An 11925-nucleotide genomic window follows, 5' to 3' on the forward strand; every position below is an offset into this window, starting at 1 on the left:
AGCCCCCCCCGCCACGCCGAGGCCGGGCGGCTGCCCCTCTGCAGAGCCCAGCTCCTTCCCCGGGCAGGCCTGCGCACCAGCCGCCCCGCCCCGGGAGGCCTTCACCCAGGCCCGCGCCGCGGCACCTCAGTTCTGCAACGCGACCGCACTGGTGGCAGGGAAAGCGGCTCTCAGACACCCCACACAGGAAAAGCCAGCCCGCCAGGCGCAGGAGGCAGCCCAGGGCGCGCCCTGTGGCAGAGGACAAGCTCTTTCGGCCGGTTTCTCCTCCAGGAAAATAAAGTACGTGCTCGCTGCAGACAACTTGCAAAGCAAACGAGGCACCCCTCCCATCACCTGTCATCTTCCTCCAAAACGACTGCCAACGTCGTGACATGTCCCTACTTACTGCACATGTAACCTAGACGGGTGCAGACTTCTGTCAAGATGCATATACGCTTCCACGTTCTCTTCACTGAAGAGAACAGAAGCACAGTCACCGCAAAAAAGGTATTTTTCATTTCCTCTCTGGCGAGTGCTCAGCTCATACCCTTTGCCTGCCTGTTCACACTTTGAGTGAACCGAGCATTCATTCAATTTGCAGCAGCTGATGAGGAGCTCACTTGTCTTCCGACTACTCTGTACTTGTAGGAAATAAGACACATTCCATTCCCAAGCAGTAAGAAGGCTCTGGTTTAACAAACCTTTGGCATCAACAAAGAGCTGGACATGCCTCTCGTGTTCAGCATTTACGTTCTTGACCTTTCAATACTAAGGGGCTGCAGGGGCACCTGGGTGGCTCAGTTGGTTAAGCATCTGACCTCAGCTCAGGTCATGATCTCACGGTTCGTGGGTTTGAGCCCTGCGTCGGGCTCTGTGCTGACAGCTCAGAACCCAGAGCCTGCTTCAGATTCTGTGTCTCCCTGTCTCTCTGCTCCTCCCCTGCCCATGCTCTGTCTCTCAAAAATAAACAAACATTAGAAAATTTTTAAAAAAAAAGGGGGGGGGAGGCAGCAGGGACCACCAATGTGCGTCCCCACGTGGAGGACATCCGGCAACCTTCTCCTGAAAGGCACCCCAGCCTGACGCAGTCCCCCGAACACATACCCCCCGCCACCAACTCTCTGTGTCTCTCTCTCTGTGTCGCTCAAGACAAACTCCATACATTCTGGCTGCTGGCACCTGCTGCGTGTTCTGACTTTAATACTTTTCCAAACTGTCTGAAACGTGAAAACCGTGCTTCATTAAACCTCACGCCCGACCTCCATCCCACACAGAAGAGACTGCTCTAGGGTCCGTGAGTCCCTGGCTGTGCGGCACTTCATTTCTTAGAAGGAAAAAAGCTCATCACAACAATCAGCACAACAGGATGAGTCATGCTCTGTTTTTAGTGCACGATGTGAAGGGACCCTACTACCCCAGGAAGCGTTCCAGCAAAAGTGCCTTGAGATAAAAAGGACAAAACAAGGAAATGATTCCGTAGCTCTGAAGGAAGCACTCTCCCGGAGAAACAAAGAGTACGACAGCTGCTGCCGTGCACAGTACAAGTGAGCACAGGAAATTAAAACAGGAGACATCACCTATGTGAATTAGGAACCTCACTAAAATCATCTGCAAATGCTTTTCCCTATAAAGATACCATTAGAGTTGTGTGACTAGGCCCCTGAGGACCCTTTTGAAAATAAAAGAGAATCTTTTTTTTTTTTTTATGTCTTTGTTTTATTTTGAGAGACAGAGACAGACAGCAAGCACGGAGGGGCAGAGAGAGGGAGACACAGAATCTGAAGCAGGCTCCAGGCTCTGAGCTGTCAGCACAGAGCCCAACGTGGGGCTTGAACTCAAGGACCGTGAAATCATGACCTGAGCCGAAGTCAGACGCTTAACTGACTGAGCCACCGAGGTGCCCCGAGAATCTTTTTTTTATAAAAAGGAAAAGAACATCTCGTTTATCAGGCTTTTAAAGGCCAGGAGTTAATTTACCTTTTAGCAAAACATCCGCAGCCAGCGTTTACTAACTGCCAAGTTAGGCCGGCCGTGCCCTGTGCTTACGTCCCGTCCCTGTCTTTCAGGGCAGCTGCGTAATCACTGAACCCGGGACTCTGCGTACACGGTGTGAGGCACCACGGGGACAGCCCGGTGGCAGAGGGTCACGGCAGTCTGCACACGTGGGGAGAAGGCTCCCTGAATCCCTGGAACAGGGTATGGTGAGGAGAGCCTCCATTTCCAACTTGCACAAGAGACACAAGCCGGTCCTCAGCAGGACTCGGTGGAAAACGACGCGCGTGAAAGCCTGGGGCTCCAGGCTGTCTACCTCCGCATCCACTGCAGGCCCACGGGACCCAGAGGCAAAGGCGCTCTCATGGCCACATTCACACTCGTGAAAACACACTGCGGGAGGGGCGACGTTCTTACCCAAAACCACATCCAACCTGGCGACGCCAAAGCCCTTTTCCCCCTGGCCCCTAATGGCACATTTTTTTTCCCTTAATGGCACTTTCTTTAACAACACATTTTATTCAAAATAGTTTAGTAATAGCTAACGATTTGCATTTCACTTCTTTGAAGTCCTTAAACCCCTTTTGCTTTCAGCAAAAGAACCCCATCTGCCCAAATATTGAAAAAAGATTGAAAATACTGAAAAACCTTACCTGTTGCAGGGGAAAAATAAGACGGTCGGGAGACGGTCAACCATAAATTCCCAAGGAAGGTCATTCTGAGATACGTCAATCCTGACCGAAGCAAAGGGAAAGATGAGGACGGGTAAAAAAGATCAGCCCAAGACACTCCAACCTGAAAAACTTTCTCCAGTAACTGACGATCCTGAAGCATTTTCTGCGGCCATATCGACCGTCCCCTCTTAGTGAACGTACTACTAACGCAAGTGGGGTGCAACTCAGGCGAGAAGAACCGATGCTTCCAGAACATGCAACTTTCCACTTAACTTGTGGTGTAGAAGTAACGTGGGACTAAAAATGACCTTTCAAAAAAAAAAGAAAAGAAACCTGACCCGTCAGGAGCGGCCCACCCCGTCACAGGGTAGGGGCAGGCAGTTTAATCCCTGAACTAGCTCTGGAAAAAGGAAATCATTGCACAAAATACATCAAGCCTCTGAAGATGTAAGAAAACTGGAGAATAAAGATCATACTCTATTTTATATTTATATTCTGCACATCTGGAAGGAGGCCACAAAACATGATTTTCTTAGCAGATTTTAGATTAATTTTCTAATACAGAAAATGACCCACCCTGTGGCTTCTTACTGTTGAAGTAGGTAGTGGTCCCCAGCAGCCGGCACTCGGCCTTTGCCCCCACCCCCAGCCGGCAGGAACTGCTCAGAAGTGGGGGGAAGTAGCCCTCGAAAGAGAGAGCAGAGTGTCGCAGGCCACCATGGCCAGGCGGCTCGGACATCAGTCATCACAAATAATGCATACAAACATGGGGATTTTCTGACTCATTAACTTGATGGAAGTTTTCAGAGAATCACGGGGGCTGCGCGTAAATCAGTGCCACGTGTTTGTCTAAAAGGGTGACCACATCCGAGTGGCTGTGAACGATGCCTGGGAGAGCCTGCCTCGAACGCCAGCGGTCCGGTTTTTAAAAAGCGGTACAGCACACTTTAGTCTATCATCAAATACTTTTTTTCCTCCCAGTCTTTACTCCAAAAACAAGTAGAATCGAAAGGAAAACATTACTGTTAAGCATCACTCCTTTCCGGGAGTCTCACTCAGGCCGGTGTACGCGCCCACATGCAGAACTCCTCCATTTCACGCGCTATTCTTGTCAGTTAATTCTATGAAAAGCTACTTCACTAATAAATGAGTGAAAATCCCATCAAACACCCAACGATAACTCACTCAGCTGTGCCTCTACTGTTGGATACAAATAACGCTATGGTGAGGGACTAGTTCAGGCTTCTCTGCGAGTCCTAGTTCTTTAATTCCCCGAAGTGAAATTAACAGGGTCAAAAATGTTTAACTCTTTTTGCGATTTCTTACAAATGTTGCTAAAATGCTTTCCAAAAAGGTGATGCCAAGTCACTTATTCTATTAGCTACATCTCACTGTGCCAATTTCACTGCACTTTATCAACACAAGATTCTGTCACTTAAAAGCATCTGTTAATAAGTGTAAATGATACCTCGTTTCTGTTTTAATTTACATTTATTAGGCTATAATTTCCACACATGTTTATTTATACTCTCCTCGTCCACGAAAAAACCTATTCAGGCCTTCTCCTCACACAGCAGTCCCTCAGAGCTGTTTCTCCCCCAAACCCCAACTGATCTGTCACGTGGCAAAACCCACGGACAACCGGCCACCCTCACCGTGTCATAGTGCACAGCCCGGCCGCGCTGAGTGCGCACATGAGTCTGGGCAGCCGTCCCCACCACCTGACTCCAGACTGCCCTCTGCGAGTGACACTACCCTGGGTGCCCTGCCTGCATGCGGCCACACAGTACGTGCCCCGTCCTCGCTCCGCACCTCACTTCGCACTGGCGGCCTCAGGGCTCATCCACCTTGCAGCAGGTATCAGAGCGTCCTTCCTTCTTCAGGCTGAGAACACTCACTGTGTGGACAGACCGCATTTTCCTCCCAGCCGCTCCTTAAACCTTTGTCATTTCTTAGGGTCGGGAGTGTGAGCCTCTGATTCTGAATCCTGGGCCCTCACTCACAGGCTGTGTGACTCTGGGGAAGTCACCTAACCTCTCTGTGCCTCAGCCTCCTCCTCAGTCAAGGGAGTGACAACCACGACTGTGTCATGGAGTGCTGTGACAAGGAGGCCAGCAGACAGGTACACAGAAACCCTCACGGCGCTGGAAATCAGCTCTCAGAGCAGGCCCAGTGGGGGAGGTAGAGATGCTGTCAAACAGAGCTACTGTCCTTTTGTGAGCCCATTTTCCTTATTTCTTTCGTTGCACGCTTTTCTAGTGCATTCTGTTTATCTGTAATTATTTTTTTTTAACAGCTTCACTAAGGAAAGTTTCCATCTCTCAAACTAACAAACACAATAATCTATGTTCTGCTTTTTTCCCTATGATTTAATCTTTGTATTGAATTCTAATCCGTCTGGAGGGCTGAAATCTAAACACCACCTCCTCCCCCGTCCCCCAAACAGCTTAGTACTTATCCAAAAACTCTCCTCGTTGGGGCTTGTTTCTACAAAACAATGATTTAAAAACTGTTTTGATTACTACAGAGCCCACACTGGGTACCCACGGAATCAGAAAACCAGAACATGTAGGTATCAACCAGTCTTTCTGCCTAATTTTAGGAGGGAGGAGAGAAGCCAGGCCTGGTGGAGGGAGGAGCTTCATGTCCCAGGGCTACTGGCAGCACGTCAGGGCCGAGGCCACAGTGCCACAGAACCCCATGGACACCCTTCCCACGGATTCTGGGGAGTGGGCCGCTGGGGGATGGGCAGGGTTACACTAGCAACCAGGTCAGCACGCCCCACACTCACCCTCCTGTGAATTCATTCCACTGGGACTAAACACACTTGACGCCCCAGAAGGAACACTGAGAACTCACCAGGGAAACTTGGGTTTCGATGGGGTTTTGCTCATGGCTTTAAGCTGACAACGGACTCACACCCAGTCCTACCCCAGGTTTATGGCAGCGGGCAGACCCTGGCAAACCTCACGCTACAGGGCGAGGAGGGAGGACGGGCGGAACAGGCTTCCTCACCTGGCCACGGTGAGCGCGTCCATCGGCAGGAGACGAGCCAGCTGGATAAAGACATGATTGAGGGAGGGACAGAAGCCGCACCACTGTGCATAGTAAAGCAGCAAAACGTCCTGGGGGAGGGAAGACGGTGGTTACCAAGGCCGGGAAAAGGGCCCCCGCTCCGGTCGTGCTCGGGACCCAGCGCGCGGTCAAGACCTGCTGCTCACTGCACCGGCGGGGCTCAACGGGCGCATTTTCAGATGTCCCCGATGCTGTGCCTACCCAAGGACTTCCCGCGGTGAGAGAAGCGCCGTGTCGTGCAGGGAGACCGCCCGGGGACTGACCTGGGCATCACAGCCCCACATCCGCCCCAGCACCCACAGCTTCGGAAGCTGCCTCGCGAGGGGAGGGCCGGCCTGGGCTTGGCCCCGCCGCTCCGTACCTGTCTTTGAAGGACCACTTCCCAAAAGGTATCCGTTGTCACTTCAGTGATTAAATGCTGAGAAGGGAACTGGGCAGAATCACTTCCAATAAGGTGCCTTTTCAAGGGACTGTAGAGAACGCTGAAGTTTTGAATAAAAGACTCTAAAGAGAAAGAGAACAGGAGATCAGCTCTTGGCGAAGCACAGGGAGAGTAGCTGACCTACTTTACACGCTGCGTTTAGAAACCGGGAGGCCTTCACGGGCTCGCACTCCGAGCGCCTCTCTGACAGGGAAAACCCTGCACGAAGCCGCCTGGGGGGGCCCCAGGTTCAGCTTCGAGCACTAACTCGGCAGCCAGTGACTGAGGTAAGAAAACACCGTGTGGAGTCAGGTGCACTAGTATTTACAGACCAGGAATTCTCTTCTTGTCTCACAGGCTGGTCCACAAATAGACACCCGATCAACACGCCACAATCTTGAAGAGATTTCAACCTATGACACTCAGACCTTCAAACAGCCCTGCAAATGCGACCAACAACACAAGCTACCGGAAGGTGACAGGTGGTGAATGCTTAAGATGGGGAGCTATGGGTTTTGTTTCCTTCAAGTTTCTGTCTTGAAAGTTTAGGAAAAATAAACTTGATTATCTTCAGTGGAAAAACCCATAAAGCTCACCAATAATCCAAAAACCTAACTTGAACCAACAGCTTTCCCCTCCTAACTCCACTGTCTTCACACTACTCGGTGTCCATCTGGCACAGCACCCATCTGCCTGTCCCTTCTCTTTCTTCTCTCTCCATTTCGAGGCCCTAACCAACAGTGGGCGCGCTTTCCGCAGAGGGAGGAGGACGGGAAGAATGTCATGTGCATACTAAAGAGAATTCATCATCTGCATCTGAATAACTTTTGGCTATATTTCTGAAACAGAAAACCAAAAATTATCTCCTAACCAGAATGAAGCCTAAATTCCAAAACTGCCCGGAAACAGCTGACTTAACAGGCAAGTTTCCAAACCAGAGAGATACAGGTTATTTTTTCACAGGGACCCTGACAAATTTTGTCACCAACTCCAGGGCAAAGAGCTGGGCTGGATGGACATGTCAGAGTAGATGCAGAAGAGGAAAAGAAATCATGGGGCGCCTGGGTAGCTCAGTCAGTTAAGTGTCTGCCTTCGGCTCAGGTCATGATCTCACGGTTCATGGGTTCAAGCCCCACACTGGGCTCTGTGCTGTGTATGCAGAGCCTGCTTCAGATCCTCAGTCCCCCTTACTCCCTGCCCCTCCCCTGCTTGTGCACTCTCTCTCTCAAGAAAGAAAGAAAGGAAAGAAGGGTGGGAGGAAGGAAGAGGAAGGAAGGAAGGAAGGAAGGAAGGAAGGAAGGAAGGAAAGAAGAGGAAAATGTATCTGAAGAAGCCTTCTTTCAGATTATCCTTAAATTCAAATTGAACACATTTATGAGCTCTTTGAATGCTTGTGTATTACCAAGCAGAATTACTTTAAAAAGTGTTAAACAGGTTTGTTTCACTTTAGGAAAACTCAGTACACCAAAACATAACTTCAGAAAACACAAGTCAGGAGTAATTTACAGTATCGACAGAGAATGCAATTCATAGAGCAATAGGTCACAGGTTCCTTTAAACACTCAGGAGCTTCACGTTTATAATAGAGAACTTGGCACAGGAAAAGCATCAGCAGTGACATATGCCTTTCCAAAGGTGTCCCATACAAGAAATGAGTTTCACCGGGGCTTAAAAGAAGACCGATAGAAGGACTAGTATTTAGGGGGCTTTGTGTTTACTCTTGCTTTCATACCCTCTAAAACTTGGAAATGAAAGGTTTCCCTCTCTAACAATTGTTCCTGTCTCATCCAGCCAGCACTGGCTTCCCCGGCGTTGGCAATGAGGCTGAAGCAACACGGCTTGTGAGTCCTCACTTCCTCATGTGGACAGCAGGGGAGTCCGTGAAGTCCCGGCAACAGGGCAGCTGGTGTTATTTCCCGCTGCTGCCGAGCCCCAAGCTCCCAGATGCTTTCCCAGAACTGGCCCTACCCACCCCACCCCCAAAAGTGGTTTCTGCTGCTCTGCAACGTGATATTTGTCCGTGACAGCCTAGCACCTAAGGTCACAGCAGCATCTCTCAAGAAGGGACAAACAGCAGCACAACAAATTAGGTCTGGCAGCCTTGACACTTCTACATCCAATCCTGTGAGCCAAAACGGAGGACGGGCCGTTGTGCGGGTTCAGCGCCTCCTGTGTCAGCCCCCCTAGAAGGGACCCTGCTGTCGGGGCTTACGCTCCTTGGCCCCCGGGACACTCCCACCCATGCGGCTGACTCCATCTCCAAACAGCACAGGCACCGCCAATCTAGAACGCTCAACTCCTACCCTCCCACCCCCAAGGGGGCATGACAAACTTAGCCAAAATTTGGCATCAGGAAGTTTCTGGTCCATTTAACAGAGAAAATGAGCTTCTCTTAAAATTATGACCAGCTGCAGTCAAAAGGATTCAAATGAGCTAAGGGGCTGACATCACCCCACGACCAGGGGTCTGGAGATCCCCGGAGAAAAGTGACCAGTATTAGGTTAAGGGATACGTTTATGCCTGGAGAGGTCAGGTGCCCGCAGTACCTAGGGTGAACTTCATAAGAGCTTGTTTCGGATCCAAGATATAGTGAGACTCTTCCTTCACGTCAACGATCGTGGCAAATTCCTTGACGCGGGCGGCGCTCGGAGCCCCCAGCCTCTCTGCGTACAACCAGAACAAGTTTGAATCCAGAAGGTAGATGTTCAGGGTCTTGTTGGTCCTGCAGCTGAGGCCTGTGAAGCGCGTGCTGCTCGCGCCCACTTCGGGGAAGAGACAGCTGTTCTCCTCAATGTGAGGAACCGAGCCTGGGCCATGGGCCTCGCATTTCTTCTCGAGGGGAGAAAACGCAACGGCCGGGGCCTCAGAGGCAGCCCGGCCAGAAGCAAGGCAGCCCGTCACGGCCCTGCCCACGGCCCTGCAGCACGCACTGTAGTAGCTGAAAGGGCTGTAGGAGCTCAGGAAGTTGCTGCACGCGAAGCCGTGCGGCGCCCCGTGGGAAAAGGTCTGCTCCTTGAGGTAGAAAGAGTCCAGAGCCGCCGCCACCTGGGAAGAGCTGCAGCGGGGCGCGCCGGCAGGCGGGGGCCGGCCGCCGCCCGCGGCNAGGTGCTGAAGGAGCCGCTCCACCACCTGGTCCGCGTGACAGTTGCGGTACTCCAAGGCCACTTGGGTGATCTGAAACACAGGGCGGAGCTCATGAGAGGCGAGGCAGGCGAGGGCCGGGCTGCGGGCCCGCACAGCATCCTAGCGGGGCTCCCGAGGAGGAGCCTGGCCGAAGCACCGCGTCCAACAGGAAGCTGTCCTGCCAAAAGCTACGAGTAAAGACGCCTGGGTCACCTTCCCGAACACGTGACTAGTAACAGTGAACCGACCGTGCAGACAAGGGGCCGGAGAGGCAGACGTCTCCGGCTCCATCTGCCACGCTACACGTGTCCGGGCCGTCGAGGCACCAGCAAGGCGTGTTCAATGTCAATCCCAGGCGAGCCCCCCTCCCAGTGCGTCTCTGCCCCTCCTCCCCGCACACACTAGCAGCCTCAGCACTTGCCCAGCACCCAAGCGGGCCAAGGTGTTTCATGGCATCCGTGTCTCCAGATAAACTCACACCTCACTGGGGGCTCCAAACACAGCCTGCTCCAAGCCACACTCATCAGTCATGCCTTCCCACGGCCTCCTCCTCCCCGGGGCCGCCCAGTCTGGGCAAACAGCACCGTCGGGGGTGGGGGAGATGATCATGGAGTTCCAGCCCCAGCCTCCGGCACAGCCACCTGTGGTGGCTTCGAAGCGGCCAACACGAAGCGGGCCCCTTCCTTTGCGTCCCCAGGGCCACTGCCTCAACTCGGGCCCTCAGTCCTCACAGACCCCCAGCACTTGCTCTCCCCTGCCTGACTCAGCCTCCACACCGCTACCATTCATTTGAAAACTACAACCCCAAGTACGTCACTCTTCTGCCAAATGACATTCGATGGCTCCCTACTACCCAGGGACTAAAACCTACCACAGCCTGGCCTGAGTCTGCCTCTCCAGTGTCGCCCCGCCCTCCCCTGAGTCCAGGCCAGGCCAGGACCTCCTTCATGTGACAAACCTCAATACTGTCCCCAAGACCCAGCGTCAAGGCAGCTGCTTCAGTAAAGTTACCACCACCGTAAAGAGGTAGGTTCCTCATCTTCAGGGTCCCAAAGCCCTTCCCACGGTCCCCCAAGTGTCTGCCAAGACCCCCTCTTCCTCACAAGCTCACGGGCCCTCACAGGACCCTCCTGATTACCCTGTTCTCCCCAGGACCCAGCACAGAGCCAGGCACATAACAAATACCCAAGAAACATCTGGCATCTCGGGGCGACATACACATTCCTGCTTCTGGGGAGATTAATCCCTTTACCCTCACATCAGTATCAGCCTGATCAGATTCATATTTCGGGGCACCTGGGTGGTTTGGTCAGTTAAGTGTCTGACTTCGGCTCAGGTCATGATCTCACAGCCCTGAGTGCAGCTCTGTGCTGACAGCTCAGAGCCTGGAGCCTGCTTCAGGTTCTGTGTTGCCCTCTCTCTCGCTACCCCTCCCCCACTCAGGCTATCTCTGTGTCTCTCAAAAATAAACATAAAAAATAATTTTTTTTAAGATTTACATTTCATTCTAAGACTCTATTTTCATATTGAATACCTTTCACTTACCCACCCGAGTTTCACAAGAAAAGCAAGTCATAATCCAAAGGCATTTACTCCATTTACTCTCTAAATGAGAATTGTGCGCTAACTTGGAGCAAATGTGCCAGCTCATTAAAAGGTGTTAAGTCACTCAGGACTTTGTTTCATTAAAGTGTGTGTGTGTGTGTGTGTGCGCGCGCGGGCGCGTGCACACGTGGGCACACACACACACGCACATGTGTAAAACTACTTAACAAGTGCTTTTCCAATTTCAAAAAACCTCCAAATTTTTATACGGTATTTATATAGACAGTGTTAATTCAAGACATATGTATTCGTACAGAAAAAGCCTTGAATAATTCTTGGGCATAAAAAAAAAAAGATCCTTTTAGATGATACACCAGTGTTTTACTTACTTCCGCACACAAAAACCTCTCAACCCTTTCTGGATACGGCTCTGAGAGCACATTACACTAACGAGGTCAAGTCTACAGGACCCGTGAGGAGCCCAGCTAGCCCCCAGCCCCACCTCAGTACTGGTTTACACTCAAAGACACACCAGATCACTACTCCCACCCCTACCCCCTGACCCCCAGAAAACTCCACAAAAATTGAAGTATTTTCAAAGTCCAAGCAGGAGCATACTAAGGACAAAATTCCTGAAGATGTCTTTTTCCTCATCTCTTTTTCACAACATTGCTCATAAGCAGAGCAGTCACATAAAGGATACTTTTATTTATATATTTTTTATTAAAACTTTTTTTAATGTTTATTTTTGAGAGAGAGAAAGGGACAGCGCGCAAATAGGGGAGGGGCAGAGAAAGACACACAAATCTGAAGCAGGCACCAGGCTGTGAGCTGTCAGCCTGAAGCAGGGGGTCAGCCTGACGCGGGGCTCAAACCCACAGATCATGAGATCATGACCTGAGCCAAAGTCGGGAGCGCTCAACCGACTCAGCCACTAGATGCCCCAAGGATATTCAATATTTAATTGAAGAAAATAATTTGGAGGCACCTGGGTGGCTCAACAGGTTGAGTATCTGACTTCGGCTCAGGTCATGATCTCACAGTTTCTGAGTTCGAGCCCCGTGTCATGCTCACTACTGTCAGCTCAGAGCCTGCTTTGGATCCTCTGTCTCC

At 51.4% G+C, this 11925-nt stretch overlaps 1 protein-coding gene across 1 annotated transcript in view; it reads right to left on the reverse strand.

The window, feature by feature from the left end:
• Window positions 1-11925, reverse strand: part of TXNDC11 (thioredoxin domain containing 11) — a 65232-nt gene that overhangs the window by 2818 nt on the left and 50489 nt on the right. Inside the window, 4 exon segments of the mRNA XM_077773264.1 lie at window positions 2628-2708; window positions 5664-5773; window positions 6085-6227; window positions 8691-9318. Of these exon segments, the coding sequence (XP_077629390.1) occupies window positions 2628-2708; window positions 5664-5773; window positions 6085-6227; window positions 8691-9318 (962 nt within the window).

This window comes from Crocuta crocuta, unplaced genomic scaffold (assembly GCF_008692635.1).
Source record: "Crocuta crocuta isolate KB4526 unplaced genomic scaffold, BGI_CrCroc_1.0 scaffold16, whole genome shotgun sequence".
Lineage (NCBI taxonomy): Eukaryota > Metazoa > Chordata > Mammalia > Carnivora > Hyaenidae > Crocuta > Crocuta crocuta.